The 26,439-nt window shown below is 49.5% G+C and overlaps 1 protein-coding gene across 1 annotated transcript in view; it reads left to right on the forward strand.

Annotated features, from left to right (window-relative positions):
- The first annotated feature begins 1,865 nt into the window (after positions 1-1,865).
- Positions 1,866-26,439, forward strand: part of GALNT17 (polypeptide N-acetylgalactosaminyltransferase 17) — a 465,458-nt gene continuing 440,884 nt past the window's right edge. Inside the window, exon 1 of the mRNA XM_056137608.1 lies at positions 1,866-2,791. Within this exon, the coding sequence (XP_055993583.1) occupies positions 2,554-2,791 (238 nt within the window). The 5' untranslated portion in view covers positions 1,866-2,553. The remainder of the gene's footprint in view (positions 2,792-26,439) is intronic.

The following is a 26,439-nucleotide window of genomic DNA, read 5'->3' on the forward strand; positions in this document are numbered from 1 at the left end:
ATCTTGGGTTGACTTACGTCATGCTGACGTCCATCTGCAGCACAGTTCTGATGACCAGTGAGGCGACTGGGTATTTAGTAAGATCATGTGGACCAGCACCTGGCCTAGTCCCTGTCACATAACTGCTCATGGGAATAGGTGTCATCCCATTCTGCCCATTCAGATGGTTAAAGCCAGGTCTCCTGGCCAGAGATCTGACTCATGGAGTTCAGTGGATGCAAAGCCTGCAGGAGACCTGAATTCTATAGCCAGCATTATATGACCCCTGAACAAACTAAAACCTCTATCCCCAGGGCCTGGGGAGGTAGCTTAGTGGTTGGGTGCATGTTTTTTGTGCTTAAGGACCTGGGCTCATTCCTGGCTCCATAACAAAACAAACAAAAACAAAAAATCTGTTCCTGAGCTATTCATGTGGTTTTTGGTCATGTAACAGTGTTGTATTCATGGTCTTGTCATTATAGGAAGCAAATAAATAAATAAATAATAAAATAACCTGCTAAGAAACTATTGAACCCATGTACATAGTTCCAAAGGCTAAAAATTTAAAAATTGTTACGTTTTTGAGGACACATCTGAGAGCGATCTGTGGACCATTCATTCAGTATCAGGGACCAAACCTGGGCTTCCCACACGCAAAGCATGTGCTCAGCCTACTGAGCTATCCTCTACTCCAATGGTTTTATTATCATGTTAAAAATCAAAATAAAAAATACACAACTAAGCAGACCCCCAACACACAACCAAGGCGAAAAATAACTTTGGTGAGATTGCTGTGATGAAATCAAGACGACCAGTTTCCGGAACAGTTGTCAGCCTTCTTTAGGCCCAAGGACTTAGAAAGAGAGGCTTTGAATCCCAGCGTTTGGAGTTCCTGCCTTGGGAAGAGGAGGAGAGACAGCAGAAATCCAGAGTCCAATGTTGGCTCTTTAGAATAAAACGCAGCTAGAGGTGTGGGTGGACGCAGAACCGGTGACGACGAGGCGGGTTAGCATTTTCCCTGGGAGAGAAGCCGCGCAGCCCACTACCGCCGGGGCCTGGCTTCCCCCAAGTAACGGAATCCGCGTCTCCAGGCCAGATTTTCCCTCTAGCCATTCCCGGCCACGCACAGCCGAGCTGCGAGCGCACAGAAAGGGATGTCTTCATCGCTAACCAGGATGGAACGAGCCCGCCCGCTCCTGGAGCGCTGAGAACCGAAGGGTCCCTCCAGCGCCCGCAGCAGCCAACATGACTTGAGTGTCCCCATCCCGCGGTCGGTCCCTACTCTCCTCCGCCCCCCGCCCCATCCTTTCCGGGTGCGCGCGCACGAGCGGGCGAGCCGGGGAGCCGTGTGCCTGGCAGCCTGCGGGCGGCGGCGGCCGACAGGCTCGCGGGGAGCGGGCTGGCCAGGGGCGGCGGCGGCGGAGCTGGCGCAGCAGCGGGTCCCCTCGGGCCGCGCCCCGCCCTGCGCCGCCACCTGCGCGTCCCCTCCCGGCTGCCCAGCCCCGGGGCCGCGGGGGCTGTGGGTGTCGCATCGGCGGAGTCACCGCGTCCGCCAGTTTGGAGAGCGGGCGTGGGGCTCCCGGGGGCGCGGGACGAGCCCGTGCAGCCCCGCGAAGGGGACGCCGGCGTGCGTCCCTCCCCGCCGCGCACCCCGCGACGATCGGGGCGGGGAAGAGAGAAACTGCTGTGACTTTTGAGGTCCGACTCCTCCTCCGGGCCGGCCTCCCCACCTCCCCCCGCGGGGAGCGGGGCCAGCGCGCCGGGCAGGCCCCGAAGGCTCGCTGCGTGCTGTCGGCACTTGGAACGTGTCCGGGAGCCCGCGGCGCCGTGCGCGCTGGTGAGTTGGGCGCCGGGTGGGGTGTCCCCCACGGCCGGGAGGGGCGGGGCGGGGAGGACGTCGCGCTCGGCTCCTCCGCCCGCCCACTCGGGCTGCCCCCACTTTGGGAGTAATTGAGACTTGAGCGTGACTGCGGAGCCGCGAGGATGCGGGCGCCGGGCGCGGGCGTCCCCGCCGGCCCGAGTGATGGAGTGGGTCGGTGAGCCGAACAAAGGCGCCCGCCCCGGGGACTCGGTCCTTGGCTGAAGACCGCCGGCCGCGTGCCGCGACGACCGCCCGCCCACTAGGGTGGTGGCTGTGCGGCCCGGGGAGCGGCGCGCTCCTCCGCGGGGCGGGTGGCGAACCCAGAGGCGGGCACCTGCGCGCCGCTCCCGCCCCAGCCCCGGGGCGACCCGCCTGCTGGCCCGCAGGTCCCAGAGGTCCGTTGAGCTCACGGCCGGCGGCCGGGCTCCAGCGGCGAGCCACTTGCCGGTGCAGAGACCCCCAGCCCTTCGTCCGAAGCCGCACGCCGTGGACTGAGGAGCACTTGTGCAGAGCCCGGGCTCGAGCGAGCGGTCCCCCCGCGCCCCAGACCTTTCCGTCCTCCTCGCCGTCTCCGCCGCCCGCGCACCCGCGCGCTGGGCCGGGCTCCCCGCCGGCCGCCCGGAGAGTGAGGCTCGCACAGCCCCCGGGTGCCCCGCGTGTCGCCGGAGCCCGAGGGGCGCGGGTCCGGGGCTGGGGCCGGCCGGGCGTGTTTGATGGCTTCACTGAGAAGAGTCAAAGTGCTGCTGGTGTTGAACTTGATTGCGGTGGCCGGCTTCGTGATCTTCCTGGCCAAGTGCCGGCCCATCGCCGTGCGCAGCGGAGACACCTTCCACGAGATTCGGCCGCGCGCCGAGCCGGCCAACCTCAGCGCGCACAGCGCCAGCCCCATCCAGGATGCGGTGCTGAAGCGCCTCTCGCTGCTGGAGGACATCGTCTACCGGCAGCTGAATGGTAAGGACGCGCACCACGCACCCGCGGGCGCCTCCGGGGTTGGGGAAAGCGGGAGAAGCCCAGGGGTCCTGCACGCTGTGTTGCGGGGAGCCGCACCTCCAGGCTTCAGCGCTCTCCTTTTGCCTCGGCCATGGGGCGGGGGAGGGTGGAAATTACTCTCCCTGTTTCCCTGTGCCCCAGCTGTAAGTTTGCTTTAATCGTGGAAACCCGACAGTCCTCGCGTGCAGGAAGGAGGCATTGCTTGGCAACTCCAGCCCAAGCGCAGCAACTAGTTGCGAGGTCCAATGGGACTGAAGGGAAGGCATACTAGGGGCAGGGAGCAGTTACGGATTGTCTTTGTGGGGTCCTGGTGGGGGACCTCACATGACCATAGGCCTGGGATCTGGAGCCACGTGTCCCTGGAAGGAAGTTGAATGGTTGTGCCACCTTGCTGCACGGGGGGCAAGTGAGAATCCCGCTCCCTGCAGTCTGATTGGGGTTGCTATTAAAAACACACACCAGGTTTCTCCCCAGGCGCTGCCTAAGGGCAATTAAAGTTCAGCCTGCGCTGGTGAAGCAGTTTTCCCACTGGAGCCTCAGGAGGGGTGCCACCCAGTTCATGCCAGGTCTGGCTCTTAAAATAGTCTTCAGTGCTTCAGGAGAGGGGCCTTCTATATGCCCTGGGCACAGCTGGGGCAGGGGATCTAGGACCCTCACTGGCTCCAAGGTCCCCTGGGGCAGCTCCATGACAGACACTTTCCTTCCAAGCGCCTCACTCATGTGCCCTGGCAGTCTGTTCAGATGTGAAGAGACATGTATGCATACTTAGGTACATTTGTTTGATAACAATCATCAGTGGGATTCTTACTGTGGGCAGCGACTTTATATGTGCTCGGTCGCATCACGTGCAACAAGTCAGTGGAACAAACCCAGCTGGGGGAGGTGGAATGAGATGCCCGTGGCCTGCAGCTGTACAGGCTAGCCTAGGCTCCCATGGCCAGTTGGCTGCAGAGCCTGTGCTCTAGACCAGCCTTTCCCAATGGTGGCCCTCGGGACATGCCAATGGAGCCACTGCTGAAATCTCATAAGTGGGCAGGGTGTGGGCAGGAAGGTTGCAAGGTGCCGAGGTCAGTCGGAATCAACGTATATCTCCTTTCTGAACCTCCTTTCCTTTCTGTGACCCACGTGTCCTACCAGTTGGCCTCCTACTCTCCTTCTGTGCCCCTCGTAGGCCATTTTTACCTGGAGCCTCCTTGGAATATTCTCAGGGTGCATGGGAGTTCACTTGGACCCCGGTTGAGAAATGCTGGTCTAGGAACTGGAGAGGTAGCATGGCTGTTGGGGTGCTAGCTTTGTATGTGGTTGTCCTGGGCTTGATCCCTGACACCCCATTATGGTATCTTGAGCCCCTCTAGGAGTGAGCACTGCTGGGTTGGGCTCAAAAGAAAAAAGAGGAGAGACAGAGAAAGTAATGTGAGCCTAGAGCACTTCTGTCTACTGTATCCTCTTAATGCCAGCCAGGGTGGATGACCATGGATGTGCCCAGCTGCAGCTGAAGGCTGGGACCCATTCTCCATTAGAAGGAGGGGGCTCAGCGTGGCTCTCGGGGTATTGGACTGGGCTGTTGGCAGGAAGAAGGGCACTAGCTCGAGTGGTCTCTGCCTGCTCTCTGCAGATCCTGTTGGGATTCTTTTGGGAGAACTGCGGGGGGTGGGGAGTGTGACCAGGTCTCTGTGCTCCCCCTGGACACCCCAGTCTTCTCAGTGTTGCTTAACAAGTGCCAGGGGAGATGAGCCAGGCCTGGGTAGAAGCTTCAAACTGGCACACGCACACGGTGTGGCCCGTGGGGGTCCTGAGGAGCAATTCCCCCTTCCGAAGTGTTGCAACCCGATGGCACAGAGCGAAGCCAATCCTCAGCTGGGCTGCCCCTAGAAGGATGCTACTTCCCAGCCCCATGTCTCAGGTGGTGCTGAAGAACATGTGATTTTAGTGCGAGTTTCAATCGGAAAAAAAAGAAACGTGTTCCCAGTAGGAGAATGAGCTCGCACTGACTTATCAGGGCCTGAGAACCTCCTCACTCCCCATCTCTGTGCAGCCAAGCAGATGGGTGCTGGTGCTGCTCCCTGAGACACTGATGGCAGACCCCTACCCCCGCCAGAGGGCTGTGGGAAGCCAGGAACCCAACCTGGGCTGTCTGGTTCTGGAATGGGGTTCTTAGCCAGTGCGCCAGGGAGCCGCCATCCTTGGCACGTATCAGAGTCACCCCGGAAGCCTGTGGAGACAGACTTGTAGCTGGAACTAGAGTCTGTGATTCAGTCCTTCTGGGGCATGGCCCTCTGCCTGCAGTTCCCTGAGGAACTGCATTGGGCAGATGTTCCCTTGGGAAAAGCCAAGAACTTACTACAGGGTGCAGACCCGTCCCATCCCTTGTGCTCCTGTGCCGCATAAGCACATCCTTGAGGTCTGGGGGTGTGGCACTTGGGACCGGCTGGGCAAGGCTGGGGTGGGGAGGAATGGGGGATGGGCATGGCATGGCGGTCTCCTGGCAGGAAGGCGGGGTGGCCTGTATACCAGTCAGGAATGCGAGTTGCAAGTCGGCAGATGTTCTGGCCCTGGCTGCCAAGCTTAATCTGTAGTGACATGAAGCCTGGATGAAGAAGCAGGCAGGAGTGCAGGGAGGGTGAGGGGCACCCTCCTCTCTGCACCCCTACCCTGGGGTGGCGCTTTGCTGGCACTTATTTAGACAATGCGGGGCCCACTTGCTGGCCTCTTCTGGGATGCTGGCCACAGAGCAAGGTGGCAAAGGGCAGGACGTGGACGTCCCTCAGCGGTGTCCACCACCCTCACTCATGCCATGGCTTTCCTGGGGCATGCTGAGAAGGGGCTCTCTCAGCGCTGCTAGGGTAACCCAGACCCTCTTGGAAGTAGCCCTGACCCTCCTCCTGCCCTTTGAAGAGCAGTGAGGGATGGTTTGGTTTTGAACCCACTGAGAAGGTGGTTCAAAACAGATGAGTTGGTGTGCTGCCCAGGCTCTTATGCCTCTGCCAACCTCTTCCTTCCCTCAGGCCGACTGGAGGCGACTTGAGCTCAGGGCCCTGCCTCTGGCCTTTTAGCACTAAACTCTGGCAGGTGGCGGCATCTCAGACTCTCATTCTGCAGTGGTTTTCCTCTCCTAAGGAGTCCAGGTCCCTGTGGGGTGGGCAGTCACCTGCCCCAAATCTGACTGCCAACTTGGCCACATGTGCTGACTGGCTGGAACATCCTACATTTGCCTTAGGATTGCTGCCCCCGGGTTTGTGCTGTAGTCTTTAGGCATGGGGGCTGGTTTGCGTGCCTCTTCCCTTTCTGACATTTGCCGCATCCTATAAGGCTTGGCTCTGAGCCAGGGTCTGGAAGGGCTCATGCTTGGCCCTGTGGCCAGAATTCCTCCTCCTCCTCCAAGTGGCTGTGTCATCGCTGCCAGGGACCCTTGGCACAGTGGCTTGCACTCTGTGGCTCAGGAATTTACATTGGGAGTCCCGGTCTGGTTTGGAGCCTTTGTAAGGATCAGAACCACATCTTGGACATTGAAATATGATCTCCATCCCTCAGCATGTGCTATAATGCCTGGCACCTGAGGTTTGTTTTTTGTTGTTGGGTGACTACTAGATTCAGAGGACACACATGAGGGTACAAATTTAGCTTCCAGAAGTTGGGGTGAGTGGATGTGGTGTGGAAATGGAGCTGGAGAGACTTAGCTGTAAGACTGCATATGGAGAAATTCTTTGTCTTCACAAGTTTTCCTGTGTTGTATCATCTCTTTGGCTCCCTTGTGCCCGTGTCACCTCACCACCATCTTCCTGCAGCTTCTCTGGTCTCTCACCTGTCTGGATGAAGGGTATGTGATCCTCAGACTGATACATGTGTGATTTTTATAACACGGATATGGTTTTATGTTCCTTTTTTTCTCACAAGAAAATGGTTTGATGTTTATGTAGAAACTTTATCCAGGAATAAACCCTAAGCATTGTTGGGTATGTCCCCAATGTCCCCACCTCACCCCCCCCAAATTTGGAAAATCGAAAGCAGAATCTATACAGAATCAAATAAGGCTGTGTTAAACTACCTTAGAAAAATTGTGGCTTGCACTAGCTTTAGACAAGTGGATTTAGGACAGATTCCTTAGAATTCCTGTGTAACTGTAACTGTAACTGTAACTGTTACTTTTGGATAGAAATGACCTTCTGAGGAAGTTACTTAGTTGTCTTTTGAGGGCTGAGAAACTGCTTCTAAGTGATTTAGCCAGGATGGCATGCTAAGATAGAGCAGAGCCAGGATTCCTGAGTTTGTGGTACCGTCCCCCAGCCAGCTGTTGGGGGGGGGGGAGTGTCATGCTTTATTTGTCTTCCACCCCCAGGGTTCACATTCTGGTTTGGTGCCTCGTATCTCCTCTGAGGCCCTGTGCAGTGGACCCGGTGGCCACCCCCAGCCCCCCGGCTCTATCTTATGCCCAGGGCAGAGCTGTTGTAAGCAGAAATGCGATCGATTCAGGTTAGGATCCAAATTTAGATTTCAGAAGGATATTGAAGAGAAGCAGGGTTGCTTGAAGAAATTGAAAACATGGTGGGAATGGAAGGAAGTCAAAATTACCTATATGAAGTCCTGGCCCCAGCCACACAGGCCACAAGCCTGGAATTAGAACTACCAGGAAGCCAACACCTTCCCCATCTGCTGGGCACCAGACTGGCACCCAGGGTATGGTGGTGAAGGCGGAGATGTGGATGTAGGTTTGTGGAGTGTGGGGGTTTAGTGCAAGAGGACTAGTATTGGGAAAGGTGGATATCAGACACCAGAGGTAACCCAAAGCCATGTCCTGTGTTCTGTCTGGGTACATAGGCCACAGAACAGGGTGGCACCAGCATTTCCTGTAGGCAGGGTGGGGACAGAGAGCCAGGGTGGATATTCACATTAAATTTCTTCCCAGAGATATTACAGAGGGTGGGCCCTTGCCTTGCACATCGCAGACCTGCGTTTGATCCCCAGCATACCATATGGTCCCCCAAGGGGGCTGAAGCGATAGCACAGTGGGTAGGGCATTTGTCTTGCACGTGGCCGACCCAGCTTTGATTCCCAGCATCCCATGTGGTCCCCTGAGTGCCTCCAGGAGTAATTTCTGAGTGCAGAGCCAGGAGTAACCCCTGTGCATTGCCAGGTGTGACCCAAAAGCAAAACAAACAAACAAACAAACAACAACCTCCCCCCCCAAAAAAATATGGTCCACCCCCGCCCCCGATCTCCTCCAAGAGTGAGTGAGCTCAGAATCAAGAGTAAGCCCTGAGCGCTGTCAGGTGTGGCTCCCAAACCAAACCGAACCAAACCAAACCAAATTGAAACAGAACCTCTCATTGCCTGAGTGGTAGAGGCAAACTGGTCAGTGCAAACTTCTCAGCCACTGCAGCCTTCAGCAGGGCTGGTGGCAGATACCAGAGCTCCCTTTCTTCCCAACCAGATTCTCTTGTGCCTCTGTGGCCGTCACCCCTGACGGAGAAGAGGCGCCCTCTGCAGACACTCCTCCAGGCTGGCCAGTGAGCACCAGGTACCAGCCAGCGCACAGCTGTGCCTGCCTGCTGGGAGATATGGGGAGAGGCGGCCCGTGACATTCTCAAGGCGAAATCCAACCCTCTGACCTTTGCTGATGCCAAATCGGGATGTCCTTTGTGGACAGGAAGAGGACTGGTAACCAGAGCCAAGGGGACAGGGAGGCCCTTGGAAAGAGACGCCCCTTCAGTCAGCAGGCTGCGCCCGAACAAGGTGACCCTGGGGGGGGGGGGGGGGGGAAGACTGTAAGCCACTATTGGTTTCTGGCACTGCCAGACACAGAGTTGGTAAATCTCCTCACCTCTTTGACAGGAAAGGAGTCGTGGTCAATCAGGGGCCTTGAAGCCTCTCCTCCTCGCGTGCCTGCCATGGTCCCTGGTTAGAGGGACCTGGTCTGCCTGCACCCCAACATCCCCTTGCTTCTGAGACCAGTGTGGTCCTGGGGTACTAAGTGAATGTTTCTGGAATTTTCTAAATTGGATGTACCGCAGCCTTGCAGCTGAGCATGGTAGTTGTTCTCTGTGAAGGGAAGAGGCTCTTTCTGTCCAACTTGCATGGAGCCTCAGAACTCACATGGGCATCTGTCTTCTTAGTGGGCATCTGAGGCCAGCTCTGTGCCCCTGTTTTTTCTCCTTTTTTCCCACCTCTTCTATATATTTAAAACGATGAGGCCTAGGCCGGAGTGATAGTACAGTGGAGAGGGCATTTGCATTGCATGTGGCCAACCCAGGTTCAATCCCTGGCATCCCACATGGTCCCCCCCGAGCACCACCAGGAGTGATTCCTGAGTGCAGAGCCAGAAGTAACCACTGAGCATCGCCAGATGTGACCCCAAAAAGTCAAAAAGGAAAAAAATAAAATATAGTGAAGAGGTATTTGAGCAGTTTCCAGGTCCCAGCGAAGAGCTGGCAGCTCCTGTGTGCCTGGGGAGGGTTCAAGAGCTTCCTCGCTTGGAGAGGCCTAGATGTCAGAAAGACAAAGTGAGACACCCTCTTACTCCCAACATTGGGGTCCAGCTGGGAAACCTCTGCAACTACGGCAGGTGTGCCTGGAACTCAGGAGTGCCAGGAGTTCTTGATGTGCACGCAGGAATGACTTCACTCCTGTCTTGAGTAAGAGAACTGGAAAGTGACGTGTGGACCTCAAGGATCCACCATGTGGCAGGGTGACTGGGAGGGCTGCGGTAGGGGTGTGTGGGTCCTCGGCAGCCCAGGGCTGGGAGAACCACCTAGATTTGGGGAACCACCTGGACTGGTTTCAGCCCCAGAATGGTTGGGAGTCTCCTCTGGACAGGTGGGGAGCCATTAGTGCCACGTTGGTGACACATGGGACTGACGTTGGGGTACTCTGTGCACAGTAGCGGGTTAGAGTGGGGGTGGCTCATGAGCTGCCACACCCCGGGGTGCTGGCCCTAATGTACCCACCAGCTCGCTGCCAATGCTACTGGAAGCGCACCAGCTGCCCATGCCCCAAGCCCTTCTGTTTCCCAAAGCCTCCAACCTTGCATTTCCGCCCAGGAACTCTCCTGCAGGCCCCTCCAGGGCCCTCACCTCTGTGGCAGCGAATCCGAGTTCTGCATCAGCAATTTCTAAAGAAAGGCCCCTCTAGCCCCCACAAGTATGGGTGCCCCTGTGATGCCCACTGTGCAACCACAGCTTGCCAGTATGAGGTGGGAGGCATCCCTTACTGACCCCCGACCTCTTGAGCCAAAGAGAAATGCACTGGGGGAGGAGGTTCTGTGGAAGCCTGGTGTAGGGGGTGAAGCAGCTGCTTCCCCCTCTCCCACGCCTGCTCCCTTGGGCCAGGTAAGCTCACAGCTCCTTTGCTCAGCTGCCACCGTCAGTATCCCAAGCCAGGGCTCTGCCTTCCAGCACCCTGAGGTGTGGCCCTGCCCCTTCTGGGCTCAGCTGGGGTGAGTGGCTCAGGGAAGATAGGAGCTGCCTTGTCAGCAGCTGATGAAGGGACCCCAAAATGGGCCCTAGAAGTTCTAAGAGTCAGATCTCTAGGGAGTCCACCGGGAAGGGGGGGTGCAGGAGCTATGAGGAAGCAGGTCAGCAGGAGGGTCCCCAGTCCTGCCTGCCTCCCCAAAGCCCTAGACACGTGCAGGACCCTTCAGTTGCAAAACCCTCCTCTGCTGAATGATTGCGGGGGGCCCCCCTACCCTGTATATTCCGGCCGACCTGACGTGTGGACAGCAATCAGCTTAGCTATTGATAGAGAAGTTTTCCCTTTTAATAACGTCCCTGTCATTGCTAACTTCCTCACTCAGCCCTGCCATGCATGAGTAATAAACCGCTGCCGTCATTACAGAGGCCACGTCCAGACTCTGGCACACGAGCTGACAGTTAATAGGGAGCGAGTTTCCATGCGAGTCTCCGTGCATCCCGCCTCCGCAGACACAATGGCTAATTGTGTGATTACTGTGTACTGAGGGGTGTCTGATGGTCACGCATGGCGGGCTGGGGCTGGGGCTGAGCCACTCTGCTAGAAGGAAATCTGAATTCACACTCAGGAGACCGGGCTTCTGCTTCTGGTCTTTTTTAGGGACCAAACTTTATCACACGCCCACGAGACTTGACTCTGGAGTGGTTTATGTCTTATGAATGACACTCTCCATTCACACTGCAGTCAAATGCTTTCTCCATCCAGCACTTCAGAAACCAGCCCTTTGTTCCCAGAAACCTTCTCCAGACTCTTTGTCAGAATTATTGTCCCTTCTGGTACCTTCTTCTATGGCACTTCTGCTCTATTCCCTGAGTTTGCTTTTAGTTAGCCCCTAGTCATCTCTGCTTGAAATATATGTGTGTACTGGGCCAGACCTATCATTTGCAGGATTTTAGTGATTGAAGAAAATCTCTTTCCATGTCATTTAGAATTATTTCATCAGCAAGTAACTTGTTTTCTCTTGCTATGTCAGAAGTAATCCTTCCAGCATATATGCCTGACTGAGAACACCTGTAAAGGTGAGTACAGGCTTTCCCAAAAGCCTCCGTCCCTCTATGAAAGCCGGGCAAGCTTCTGAGAGTATCTTGTCCGCATGGAAGAGCCTGGCAAGCTACCTTGGCATACTCCATATGCCAAAAACAATAACGACGATGGTCCTCATTCCCCTGACTTGAAAGAGCCCCCAATATGCCATTGGGCTACACTAGCATGTGTCAGGGACGAATGGAGATGTTACTGGCGCCCATTCAAACAAATTGATGAACAATGGGAGGACAGTGATACAGTGATATAGTGATGTCAGAAGTGGTGGTTTCTCATATTGCTTCGGCTTCAGAAAGTGCCATTTACTTAACTCAATAACTCATTCTATGTCTTCACTGATTCTATTTCTTTTTGACCTTTTGATGGTGGTGATGGAGGCAGTTTTCAGGGGTGCTGAACTCAGGGGTGACCCTTGGCAGTGCTCAGGGGAAGACATGGAGTGCTGGGGATTTGAACCAGGGTTGCAACTGATGCAGCCACTGTTGCAATGTCCTCCCGTTGTTCATCGATTTGTTCGAGAGGGCCCAGTAACGTCTCCATTGTGAGACTTGTTGTTACTGTGTTTGGCATATTGAATACAACAAGGTAGCTTTCCAGGATTTTCTGTGTGGGCGAGATACTCTCAGTAGCTTGTCGGGCTCTCCGAGAGGGGAGGAGGAATCGAACCTGGCTTGGCTGGGCCAGCTACGCGCAAGGCAAATTCCCTACCACTGTGCTATCGCTCCAATGCCACATGATGCAGCCACATGTAAGGTAAATCCTACATGTAAGGTCTCTGTAATATCTTTTATAGTTTCCCCCAAGCTGTCTCCTGTATGTAATCCCAGTCATTGCTGCACTGTACAAGGGAAGGAGTACTTTAGCACTGGCCACATCCACTTCTGTTTTGAGGTACAGTTGATAATATGACATTATGTTAATTTCAGGTGTGCAATATAAAGATGTGCTACTTGCATACATATAAAGTGATCATCATAGCAAGTCTATTAATATCATCCTGCATTGTTATAGTTTTTTATTTCTTTTTTGGGGAATCACACCCACTGTGCTCGGGGCTTACTCCTGGATCTGCCTCAGGAATTACTCCTGGTTGTGCTTGGGGGACCATATGGGGTATCAGGGATCGATCCCAGTTTGGCCATGTGCAAGGCAAGTGCTCTATTAGTGCTCCAGCCCCATCATTTTTTCTTGTACTAAGAAATTTAAGAACACTTTATTAACTCTAATATATGTAATACAAAAATATTAACTACAGTTGCTCACTATAATGTATAATCCTCAAGACTTATTTATCTTATAACCAGAAGTTTGTACTTTTTATCCTTTGCTAGAGGCCATCTCAGGCAGCTACCTATCTGTTCTCTATAAATTTGAGTTAAAACTGTTTTATAGGGGCTGGAGAGATAGCACAGTGGGTAGGGCGTTTGCCTTGCATGCGGCCGGCCCAGGTTCGATTCCCAGCATCCCATATGATCCCCTGAGCACCGCCAGGAGTAACTCCTGAGTGCAGAGCCAGGAGTAAGCCCTGTGCATCGCCAGGGGTGACCCAAAAAGAAAAAAAAAAGATCATGTGAATAAAGTTAAAAAAAAACTGTTTTATATTCCATACCCACACGCAAAAACTTTCAATAGTGGTTTCTCATATTGTTTTCATCAGAAAATAGAAAGAATAGAAAATTTTTTCCAGAATTGTCCCTGGCGAGCTCTCATCTATGCTTCAGGAAAGAGACCCTGACTGCTCTTTAAGAGAGTTTCTGCTTTCCCAAGAAGGCAAGGCATGGAGACAAAAAGAAGAGAACCCACAGCATTTGCATGGGAAATTCACAGTGTCAGCTGTCCCTCTCACCTCCCCAAGACATTAGCAACTGATGCTAGAGTGAAGTATGATATTTTGCTAACACTGTATCACTGTAGCACTGTCTTCCCATCATTCATTGATTTGCTCGAGCAGGCACCACTAACGTCTCCATTGTGAGACTTGTTACTGTTTTTGTCCTATCGAATATGCCACGGGGAGCTTGCCAGGCTTTGCCGTGCGGGTAGGATACTCTCGGTAGCTTGCCGGGCTCTCTGATAGGGACAGAGGAATCGAACCCGGGCCAGCTGTGTGCATGGCAAATACCCTACCTGCTGAGCTATCGCTGTGCTATTTTGCTAAATAGAAAGAAATTCAGTTAACTAGAATGATCAGGTCTTTGGCCTTTGGGCAATTCTGGTTAACTTCAATGTGACTTGAAGACATTTTATTGGTTGAAATTACCACATATAACCATATTTTGTCAGTATTAAGATGTACGTTGGGGGTGGAGATGCTTGGACCACACCCAGCTGTACTTAGAGCTTGTTCCTGGCTCTGGGCTCAGAGGTTCCTCCTGGCTTGGCCAGGAAACACTATGTAGTGCTAGGATTGAACCAGAATTGGCCACATGCAAGGCAAGAAGCACCAAAATTCCTTTATTATCCAGCCCACTAAGGTAAAGACGCATATTTATTATATCTATGAAATTGAGATTTATTTTCTGATCAGGGTTTGATTGGTGGGATATTTTCCCCTTTATGGACACATACAAATAGTGCCTCTTATGATTGAAGATTTCATGGATTACATGCAGTACAAAAATTGGTGGGCTGGAGCAATATCACAGTGCGTAGGGCATTTGCCTTGCATGCGGCCGACCTAGGTTTGATTCCTCCATCCCTCTAGGATAGCCCAGCAAGCTACCGAGAATATCTCGCCTGCACGGCAGAGCTGGCAAGCTCCCCATGGCATATTCAATATGCCAAAAACAGTAACAACAAGTCTCACAATTGAGATGTTACTGGTGCCCACTCGAGCACATCGATGAACAACGGGAGGATAGTACTACAGTGCTACAAAAATTGGTACTTGAACATACATGTGTAGGCCATGGCATTTTTATTGAGTCTCTAATACAAATCAAGTATTTAGTGATACTTAAGGCCACACTGAACTACTAATACTTTTATATCAATTTTAGGTGAGGAAGCTGAAACTTGGAGAGATAAATGAGGTTTCCAATGACACTGCAGAGTAATTAACCATTATTATTGCCTCACAGTAGCTTTGGAAAAAATAGAAAGTGCCCAGCATTAAGCTTCTGATTACTAAGATATCCATTTCAAAAACATCTTAAACATATTTCCAGACACTCACGAAGATTAGGAGTCTGGCTGCCAGACTCATGTAGTTTCCCTTTAAAAGGCCCCAGGTAGCCTTGATTCCTGACTGCTGAAGTGACTCGGCCTCTTTTCCATACATTAGTTCCCTTTTTAAAAGTTTATTTTAAAGGGACCCAACCATCCATGCCCCTCCTCAACCAAATAAAGATAGAACATCAAGTTTGTGTGTTCTTTCTCTCTTCCAAACTAAGAGAGGCTGCATAGAGCTTGTGAGTAACATTCAAACCAAACTGAACTTATTAAATGTGATCATCTAATAAGTGAATCAAATTATTCATGGATAAAGCAGCATCTTCTCCAGTTAGAGAGAGATCTGCAGGGGAACTACAGAATGAGAGGGTTTGATGGAAAGGAGGGTGGGATGACAGAGTCATCAGGAAGAGAAAAAAGGAAAGTTCATTGGAGGCAAGTAGAATTTAGGTGAGGACGATTTCTCATTGGCTGAGCTGCCAGCATTTCCATTGGCGGAACTTGTTGCTGGACCAAAAGCAACTATTCCTTTCTCCTGCTTGAATAGAATAAAGCTCTTCCTGTTAGAATAGCACCTGCCTTCCCGTTTGGGGTAAGTGGGGACTAGTGATTGGAGTATGAGGCTTCATTCATGGACCTTCTGAATTCCAGATTTACATTGTAATAAACCTGATTTCTTCAAGACTTCCTGTTGCCCACCTGAGACTTGCAGTGATAGCAAGAGCCACAAAACTTGGTCCAGATGAGATGCTGGTTCCATTCAGGAAAATGATTGGGAGCTTTCAGAGAAGAGAGTGGCTCCAGGTGAGAGTCCCAGGAGCCAGTCCATTCCCAGCCCATCTCCTCCCCTGGATAGTGGATACGCTAGGACACAAAGCAGACACAGCAGCTGCCTTTCTGGGTCGTCTTTCATGATGCTGGCACTTTTGGATCCCGGGGTGCTGGGATTTAGTCCCCATCCAGCCTGGTGATTCCTGTAGGGTTGGTAGGGGGGTGAGAGGGCGGGGGGCGCGGTGACAGCTTGGAAGCAGTGAACCGTGCTTCCCTCCGCTTTAGCAGTTACTAGTGTGTAAAGTTGTAAAGCTGTTAATTCTAGAGCTCTAAATTATGCTGTGTGAGCTTTAAATCCAGCCCATAATTAGAACAAAATGTGAGAAAAGTGAAATTGATATTAAGTTAATTAAAAGGCTTTGCTTATATTTGCAAGGAAATTAGCACAACAAGAGTGCTGACAAGAGCACATTGTTAATTTCTTCTTCATCAGGCAACTCTCAGCAGGCCTCGGGCAAGCTTTGTTCTTGGCTTCTGCCCTCTACCCTCCCTGATGATGAGTATCAATTTTATTGGCATTTTGCTATCTTCAGTTGGGCAAGATCCAGTCCAATCATGGGATGACCATGTTTTTATGGGTTAGCAGGCCTTGAAGTTGCACCGTTCAGCTGTAGGTCTGGGTTCTTGAGGTGTGTGTGTGTGTGTGTGTGTGTGTGTGTGTGTGTGACTTTGGAGGGTGCTCATCAGCTGCTATGGCAGATGACTAACTCATGTGTCCAGAATAACCCTTCGGTTCTGGTGTGTCCTTTTCATTCTGATTCACAGCTCTGACCTATTGCATATACCTGCATTTGAATGTGCAGCATGAAACTTTAGCTTGGAGCTCCCAGAATGCAGGAGTCAAGTCCTTTTTGTGGTATCATTTAAACCAGAATCTGGAGGAATATTATACCAGGCAGCCAGGGGCTGTCCTTGTCTCTAACTGGGGGTGTCAGACACAAAGCTGTTTCTATCAGAGAACTGTCATTTGCTTGTGGGGACAGAATTCACCCTCAGCTCTCCTTGCACTCAGGCTGGACCTTGGAACAGAGTTCTGGCAATGCCAGATGGGGAGAAGTGAAGTTTTCCTAACTCAGACCTGGTTCACAAACACTCTTGTAATGTCTTTCATGCCTTCATTTTGTTCCTTTCGCTTATAGCCTCGAAGCCCACCTCTTGGTATACAAGAAGGAAGGATCCTTGGTTTATGAATGCATGTGTGGAACCAAGTCCCACCTTTCCCGGCTCTTAATGTCCGTGTGCATTAATACTACTGCATTCCTGTTTGTTGATACTATTGAGAGCTTGGAGCTTATCTACTTTGGCAGCTACTACTAATGATTCTGAGTAATCCAAGGAAGCCGGCTTCGAACACTCATCTCCCTAAGCCACAGACCAGTCTGCAGATCCCGTATAGACCATGGATATTATAGACCTTATAGACCATGGTCTTTGTCCTTATAGGATCCATGAGTACTCATTTTGCCAAATTAGTAAAGTGGGATATAATTGCTGGATTGAAAGGCATCTACTTCTGGACTAGTTTCTCTGACCGCTTGTTGGCTCTGCAATCCCGTCTTATTTCTTAGTGTCCTTGTGTTCTATTTACAGAATGATGGAATGATTAGAATTATCTTCTACTTATGTTCCATGTTGGAGCTCAGGAATAAGTATTGAAATACAGCTAAGTTGTTTGTAATTACGAACAACTAAATAATATATGCATTGTCTTTATTATAGCTTCTGCTGATAGGAGCTGGCATTTTTCAAGATGAGACACACTGAAAAGGTTAGTTTAAGAATTAGCAATTAAAAAAAATCACGATCTTTGCCGGCACTGCATTTTAAATCACGCAAACATTTATGTTTGTGCCAAAGTTTCACAATTTCCTTCAGAGCAATTACTGAAATGCATTCAAAGATAAAAATGGAGTTCAGGGAAGAATATTTAAGAGCTCTTTAATGATGTTAAAAACTTTGCTAATTTGCCAAGTTGTTCTAAAATCCACTTCAGTTCTCCTCCCCCCCTCGTGTATCCATCTCCCTGCAATTGAACTGACTCCAGGAAATTTGAAGAAAGGGCTGAAACTAATATTAAAATACACAAGTCTCATGAAATATCTTTTCAAGAGCAGTCCTTGTTCCTTCATTAGCTAAAGGTGAACACTCGGGATGATATAAGAACCCTTGGGCCGTGTTTACTTGCACAAAGCGTTCGGGGGAGCAAACAAACTAAACAGTGGTGACAAATGGGAAGTTTGAATGAAAGTCTTCTTCATTCCTCAGTAGCTTGTCTAGGGAGAGAGATTCTTGTGAGTACCACAGTCTCTTCACTCTGTCTCCCTGGACAAACAATGAAGCCCTCCTTCTTCTCACTACTTGGTGAGGGTTCTAGCTCTTTCTTTGGGGGGAACCTCTCAAGCAGGGCTTAGGGACCCTAAGGGCACCTCCTAGTGATACTCAGCTGATACTCAGCTTGGCATTGTGGCTCTACCTGGAGGTGCTTCCTGGGCCAGTTAGTGTCAGGGGTCAACTCCAGGACCTTGAGCATATAAGCATGTGCTTCCATCCTTTGAGCTGCCTCCAGGACCTCCAGCTCCCTCCTAAGGGCTTTGAAAGCCACAGCCCCTGGGGAGCTAACGTGTCTTTCCTCTCCCACGAGTGCTCATGCTGTGCAGTGTCATCAGAGTGGAACTCATGGAAATCTCTTGGAAGTGAAGTTCTGAAAGCCTGATCTTCAGCCAGACCACTGAGTTCCAGCACTGCAGCCTGGCCCCAGCAGTCACGTCACCCCCTTCTTGGCAGTTCTCTGCCATTGCATGCCATGGCAGAGGACCGCTTCCAGTCAGATGGAATCGCAAACGTCCCTTGGCTACTTAAAGTCCAGCCAAAGTATGGATCTTAGACCAATTGCATCGTGCAGATGAGCCCCAGGTTTCCCATCGGGTAAACAGCAGTGGCTTCCGGAAACACGGTCAAGGCTGAAACTGCTCTTGAAACCTCAGGGGCCCCTGTAGCAAGAAAGAGGATGAGGGAGCTTGTTAGTACCAGTGTGACAGACATGCCACAAGCGCCTCAGAGCTGGGCATATATACTCCTCTGTGACTGGTGTCTCACCAGGGAATCTGTACACAGCTAAAGCGCCTTCAGGTTCTGGAATGTGATGAGCCAGAACAAGAGCCTGTGGTCCAGGAGCACATTTTTATGTAAATATGGGTAATCTCGGGGCTGGGACTCGGCATATTTGCATATTTTGGCAGCAATAAAAAAGTTCCATCCAAAGGAATAGAAGGGATGTCTTTTGCTCCTTTTCCTGGGCCCTTAGTGTCAGCAGTGGGACTCTCCCAAGCCATCTGCTGGAGGAGAGAGGGAGGGGAGGATGGGGAGGAAAAGAGAGAGAGAGAGAGAGAGAGAGAGAGAGAGAGAGAGAGAGAGGAGTGGATTTCCAAGAAATCCCAGTTGTTCCAGCTCTGAGCTGCAGGTGCCAGACATGTGAGTGAGTGAGTGAGTGAGTGAGTGTGCTCCAATCCACACTGTCTTGGGTCTCCAGCTTGTGACAAAGATGTACTCTATGTTCCTAGCCCCACCCTGTGCAAACAGCAGACTCTGCAGTGAAGTGAAGGTGGTATATATTTTTGTTTTTGTTTACGCTGTACCACACCCAGCGATGCTCAGGGCTCACTCCAGGCTCTGTGCTAGGCCCCCTGGGAATGAAACCTAGCTTGGCTACTTGCAGGGCAAGCACTTGACCCACCCAACTGTCTCTCTGGCCACAAGGCGGTGATTTTAAGCCATTCCTTTTGTTACAAAATAAAGAACTTGAAGACCATCAAGCCCATGTTTTTTTTTATTTGGCTAGATATTTTTTTTCCCCTCTGAACTATGAGAAACAGGCTCCTGATGCCAGTGATATGATGAGATGCTAACAGAGCTGACAGTGGTCACCGTAGCAGCAGCCCACACTGTGTGCAGCTGTCACGTGGTAACAGAGCCTGACAGTGGTCACTGTGACAACAGCCCACACTTCGTGAGCAGTGTGCCGAAGGCTGTATATGGATGTAAAAGTGGGGAGTACACAGGAGGACTGGTCCACGGTTGGAAGCTTCTCACAAGTGGGAAGAAGAGGGAGAGGGCAGCTAGGATAGAGAAGGGATCACTATGACATTAATAATTGGAAAGGATCACTCTGGACAAGAATTGAGAACGTATAGATAAAGGGAAATACATCATAACCTGACAGTACTGTGCTGCAAACCATAATGACTGAAAGGAGATAAGGCAACTGGTGGTGGGGGAGTGGAAGAAGGGCAATGTGCACTGGTGAAGGGATGGGGGTTGGAACATTTTATGACTGAAACCCAATCATGGACAACTTTATAACTGTGTATCTCACAGTGATTTAATTAAAACATTTTTAAAGGGGCTGGAGCGATAGCACATCGGGTAGGGCATTTGCCTTGCACGCAGCCGACCCAGGTTCGATTCCCAGTATCCCATGTGGTCCCCTGAGCACTGCCAGGAGTAATTCCTGAGTGCATGAGCCAGGAGAAACCACTGTGCATTACCAGGTGTGACCCAAAAAAGCCAAAGACCAAACAAAACCAAAACAAAAAAAAACCATTTTTAAAAATAAGAGAACAACACAGAGTCAATAAACAAACAAAGTGGGCAGTACATTTTCCTTTTGTCTTGGATTTATTATGCCTCCAAAGATTGTGGCTAACAGCTGAGTACTCAGGCAGGTGAGGTTGGACATAAAGTTTAGGTCTTTCCCACAAATCTCACTTGTTCAGGACCACTGTGCTCCAAGGTTGTGTTCAGGAAAAGAAAGTGGGGATAGGAGGGCTGCGGGTTATCCTGTAGGACACTAGACTAATGTCAAGGTCTCCCCAGTCTCGGCACTCTCACACAGAAGAGCTTCCTTCTCTAGAAGACAGTGATGACTTTGTCTCTCATGGAGTTGGGGCATCTCGTGCTTCTGCAGTGAGTTCATGCTGCAAACCTGAAATACACCATCTTCTCCAAGTGTCTCCAAATCAGAGCACCTCTGACTTCAGTCCACAGAGGGTCCTCATCTCCTAAGGTCCCTTAACAGGAGACAAATGAGTGTTGTGCCTGTTAGTGTGAGAACCTTGCTATTTCAGGCTTTGCAATGTTAGAGCTCACCACTCACTGAAGCCTGGGGTCAGGGGTGTTGTATCTGTCTGGGCTGTGGGCTAACCTGCGGAACTTTGCAAGAAGCTATAGGTTCCAGAACCTCTGCCTGGAGACACACACTTTGTGCCCAAGAGAACCCTGACATGGAAATCCTTAGCCTTCAAAAGCTCAGTGTGGAGGTGCGGAGTGATAGTATAGCAATAGTACAGCTTGCCTTGCAAGTGAATGACCCAGGTTCTATCTCTATTTGGTCCCCCAAGCTTGCCAGGAGTAAGCCCTGAGCACTGTCAGACGTGGCCCCCAAACAAGATAAAAACCAGCTAAGTGTGTATTTCTGGAGAGCCGTGAGCCTCCAAGCTGGCTGATAACCCCATCATGCTCTGAAGCACCTTTCGGTCCTTGCCTTGTGGAAAAAGCTTTCAAACCTTCCAAATGGGAACTGCTTCTTGGAGGGCATCAATCACCCCAATTTTCAGTCTCTGCATCTGTAATATTACTAATTTTGTAGAAAGGTTGGAGAATTGGATGATTTTATTCACGTGCGATGTCTGATACATTTCTAGTTTTTAGTAGATTCATTTTTTTTTCTTTTTATGCTTTTGCAACCACAACTTGTAGTGCTCAGGGCTTACTCCTGGCTCTGCGCTCAGGAATTACTTATGTCAGGGCTGGGGGAACCGTATGGGATGCCAAGTATTGAAGTAGGATTAGCCTTACCTGCTGTACTGTCTCCACCTACACCACCACCCCTCCTCCTTCTAAAAAAAAAAAAAAGGAAGAAAATCCACCTTACGGCATGATTAATGTCATTGCCAGTATTTGCTTCTTAATTTTATTATTTTTTATTTCTTATTTTTTTGCTTTTTGGGTCACACTTGGCGATGCACAGGGTTTACTCCTGGATCATGCCCTCAGGAATTACTTCTGGCGATGCTTGGGGAACCGTATGGGATGCTGGGAATTGAACCCCTGGTCGGCCACATGCAAGGCAAACACCCTACCTACATACTATCACTCCAGCCCTGCTTCTTAATTTTAAAAATAGAACTTTGGGTTGAACATAGCCTGTGTGCTGGTTTTGCACACAGGAAGCCCAGGTTTATCCTCAACTCTGCAGAATCCTCCAGGCACTACCACGAATGATCCCTGCTGTGGGCCCCCAAACTTAGAAAATGAACAAAAACCTTGAACACCAATCATTTTGTTTGTTTTTAAATTATTATTATTTTTTTAGCACAGCGGGTAGGGCGTTTGCCTTACAAGCGGCCAACATGGCCGACCCGAGTTCGATTCCTCCGCCCCTCTCGGAGAGCCCGGCAAGCTACCGAGAGTATTCGATATGCCAGACACAGTAACAACAAAGTCTCCAATGGAGACGTTACTGGGCCCGCTCGAGCAAATCGACGATCAACGGGAGGGCCTTTACCTTTACCTTTATTATTTTTTTAATTTTTAGTAGTGAAACACACCGTGAGGTACAATTGTAGACTTACACATTTTTGTGCTTGGGTTTCAGTTATACAATGATCGAGTACCCATCCCTCCACCAGCGCCCATCCTCCACCACCACGGGTCCCAGTATCCCTCCCACCCCCCATCCCCCTCATCCCATCCTGTCTCTGTGGCAGGGCATTCCCCTCTGTTCTCTCTCTCCTTTTGGGTGTTGTGGTTTGCAAAAGAAACATTGAGTGGCAATCATGGTTGGTCTATAGTCTACTTTCAGCATGCATCTCCCATCCTGGGTGGATCCTCCCAACACCCCTTTATTTGGGAGCACCAATCACTGTGGGCCCAAGATGCAACTCAGCGATACAGCATGTGCCTTGCTTATGAGGAACCTGGGTTCAATTCCTGGCTCCATACAAAAGTAAAAGACTTTTTTTTGTTAATAAAGAACCAACCTGACCCCTTTCCTGATTGTGCTGAAATCCCACACGGGAGCTCTAGCCTCTTCATCAGTGGGTGCTCTGGAGGCCCAGCAGTTGGCACCTCCTGGGGGCTGGCAGTGCCTTCTGTGATCATCACGGTGCCACCACCTGTTCTGCTTGCCCCAGGCCTCCATCTCTCGCCATCTGGGATGTCTTTTTAGGGGGAAGTTGGAGCTGGGCGAATAGATTTCATGCTGGGTGCCGTGAGTAGATTTTTGCCTCTTCGTGGATAGCCCTCTGTGCCCCTGAATCCTCCTGTAGGATCGGTCATCAGTTTTAACAGCCAGAACCTTCGCTCAGTCCTCACACACTGTTAGTTCTCCCATTCTCGGGCTGCCTAGTGCTGCCCCTCACCACCTCGTCCTCTCCAGCCTGGGTGACCCACTCCAGGCAGTTCTGCCTCCAGGTTATGCTGTCTTTTGTCACTGCTGCTCTCCCTGATCCTTCTGGGACAGCTACTTCCTCCCTCCCAGGCGGCCCCTTTTCTGGCTTTTCTTCCTCATCTCTCCAAGTACTCCTCATCTGCAGAACAAAAGTGCCTTTTCTGCCAAGTGCTCATCTCAGAGTTTGGAAAGGCGTGGGGGTGGGTGGGATTTGCCAAGAGGCAGGTTTGGGATGTGCAGGAGTTTTTTTCCAAATCTGGTACTGTGATGTTGGATCATCTTTTCTTCCTCTGCTTGCAACCCTTCCTGTTTCTAGCTCGGGGGAAGCTGTCTACAGCTTTCTGCTCTGCTCACCCTGCCACAGTAACCTCTTTCTTTTCTCAGGCGCAGGGTCAGCCGTTTAGGTAATTTATCAGAATTACGTAATTACAGTAACCAGCACAGCTGGCACATAGGTTGGGGAAGAATTCGCACTGTTGGCAGGTCCAGGGCAGAGTCGAAGCAGTCTCCCTGGAGAGCCAAATCTGCCAGCCAGCAGACAGCAGGGGCGTGGGTTTCCCCTGGCTCTGCAGGGATGATAGAGGGGTCAGCCAGGAGCCCAGTTAAGGAACATCAGCCGTATGACATGCGCCTGTTGTCTCTGACAAACGGGAAACCGAAGAAAGAATGAGAGTGTAAACTGGTTATGGTCTGTAGCCTTCATATAACAGTTGTATATTTTTAATAAAACTGTACTTATGTGTAACATTTTGCATTTTATGCTTTCCCTGAACATTTTGATATAAATAGTTTCCACATTATTAAGCCCCTTCCAAACATTGGTTTTAATTACAGATTATTTTCATATAATGTTTTTATCAGAGGTTCTGTTTTCACCTCACCACAAGTAGAGATTTAGACAGCAACTTTCATATTTTTATTATTAAGCCAAGAGGTGATGGACATCTTTATAGAGAGAACTTTTTATCCAGCATCAAGTGGAAATAGTCTTAAAAGTGGAATTATTAGGTCAATGAACTTCTTAAAGTTTTTTGATGTATTTTGCATAGCAGCTTTTTTAGGTTTGTATCCACTTATAATCTCACCAACAATGTACAAAAGTCCTTGCACGGCCTTTTCCTCTTTCATAAGAAATGGATATTATACTTGCTAAAACCTTGCTAATTTGATAAACAACCGCATCTTGTTTGAGCTTGCATTTTCGTGACTGGTAGTGAGATTGAATATTTTTCCAAACATTACTTTGCATTTGCATTTTTGTAAAATTTTAAGTTTTGATTTATCTGTTAAAAACAGAATTTATCTGCTGATTAATTCAATTCTCAATTTGCATACATTTTCTATGTCATGAAGAAATTATCTGTCTTCAATATTTATTACCAATATGCTTTCCAAACTCAATGCTTACCATTTTGTGTTGACAATTTTTTTGGATGGTATATATGGGTTCTACATTTTTATAAAATATTTAATTTTATAAAAATTTTCTTCATTCAATATTTGAAAAAATCACATATTTCATCTGGCTTTGTTTATAAAAGTTGAATTTTTGGCATATAACTAAAAATATACATGGGAATTATGTATGGAAATTATACTTGCATCTGAGGGTTTTTGCTTGATCCTTTTCACTTCCTTTATCTATTTTAGCTCCATTGGTTGAGTGACTGTTGAAGACTGATTCAACAGTCTTCTTTATCATGTTATCATTTGCTAAATATACACAAAACAGCAACGTTTCTATTGCTTCTGTTCTGTTCTATCTGTACTTGAGTCATTGCTATGTTTTATGAACTATTTGATTATAACCCCCTTTCTTTTTCCTTTTCAGAAATGTTTACTCTGTGCCTTTTTCTTATTATAATATCCACAAACTGGAATTCTTTGGTGTTTGGGCCATACCTGGCAGTGCTCAGGACTCACTCTTGCCTCTGTGCTCAAGGATCATTTCTCATTGTTTTGTGGCCACACCTTGCTGTGCTCAGTCAGGGTTTACTCTTGGATCTGTGCTCAGGGATCACTCCTAGTGTCACTTTGGGTGTTGCCAGGGATTGAACTGGGGTGGTTTTATGCAGTGCATTAGCACTTGGACTGTCTCTCCAATCCCTGCAAAGTCTTAATTTTGTTTGTCTCTCAAAAGACTTTTCATTAGGGACAATGAAAAGACGCAGGTATGACACATATTTGGTGATCTTGCTTTATATTTTTCTTTCTGCCCTTATACATATATGCCTTGACATGCCTTGATAAAATTTGTCAGAATTTTGCTCCTGATAACTATGCTACCATATTCTGACATTTAATATTGCACTGCCTACGTTGAGTACATCTGCCTATTTATCAATCCATCTGTCTATCCTATCCATGATCAGCAACAGAATTTGCGGGACCTAGTGAAACACAAATGTGCAGGGTTCTTTTACAATGATTAACATTACAACATGCTAACAGCAGAGCAATAGACCGAGTACTGGGCCCATCTAGGCATGGGGCCTTGTGTGACTGCATCAAGTCACCCCGGTATTCATAGATTTTAACTAAACACATTGTCTGCACTGTCTGGTGTAAGAGGAAGGCTCTCAAGTTACCCACATTCTGGTGGAAACATGGAAACACAGCTGCGACATCCTCATCTAATGGAGGTGAGAGGGGCTTTGTGGGTATACACAGAGTGTACCACCAGACCCTTCTGTCAGAGAAGGCTTCCAGAGATGATCCTTATGCTGATGTCCTCTGACATTGGCTCTGAACAATGCAGGGGACCTTTGGAGAGGCTCAAGCTCAAAGGCGCGATCAGCTTCGATTTGTATGCCTGATGGTTGAAAATCATGTCATAGGAGACAAAGGTGAAAGCAAAGGTAGAAGCAGTTAGAATTGTAATAAAGAGAATATGGAAATGGGGGCTTGGACCCGTGGTATCAGTGGATGAATAAAAGTGGTTAGATCCTGGCTTTATTTTGAAATAACATTGTGATTATCTGTAGTTGCAATGGATATGGAGAAGGAGAGAGAGAGAGAGAGAGAGAAAGACAAAGACAGAGAGAGACAGAGAGACAAATAGAGAGACAGATAGACAGAGACAGAGACACCAGAGACAGGGAGACACACACACAAAGAGAGAGAGAGAGAGAGAGAGAGAGAGAGAGAGAGAGAGAGAGAGGAGAGAGAGGACAGTTATGCATGACTCAGAACTCATTAGTGGAGGAATGGAGTTGTCTTTTGCCAATGAAGTTATTGAAAGAAAAGATAAGAGAGTCAATAAAATATTTGTGGCTACAGATTCAATGCTGAATAGGAAACAGACTTAGAAATGGAAATGAATCAGCTTTAAGGCCCTTTCTCTCATCATTCAGTAACCAAGGAGGGGTCTGGACTTAGGCATCAGATTTCTTTCTTTTGGAAAAAGTGAGTCTTGGAAGTATTTATTCTAGTTCAGGTTCCCGTGGGAGGCCATGAGAGTAATTTCTTGGTATTTATGATGGAGAGAAAATTGCTGCCACTTAAATGTTGAATTATTAATGACTTTGGAGGAAATGACTTTTTTTCCCTCCAGAAATGCCAATCCTAAAGGCCTGTTAGAGGTCAGGTAGTCAATTACCTCTCTCAGTAATTGGTCTAAAGAGTTGAGGCCCTGGAAAGAAGATGCCGTGATTAA

This window comes from Sorex fumeus, unplaced genomic scaffold (assembly GCF_029834395.1).
Source record: "Sorex fumeus unplaced genomic scaffold, SorFum_2.1 ptg000126l, whole genome shotgun sequence".
Taxonomy (NCBI): Eukaryota; Metazoa; Chordata; class Mammalia; order Eulipotyphla; family Soricidae; genus Sorex; species Sorex fumeus.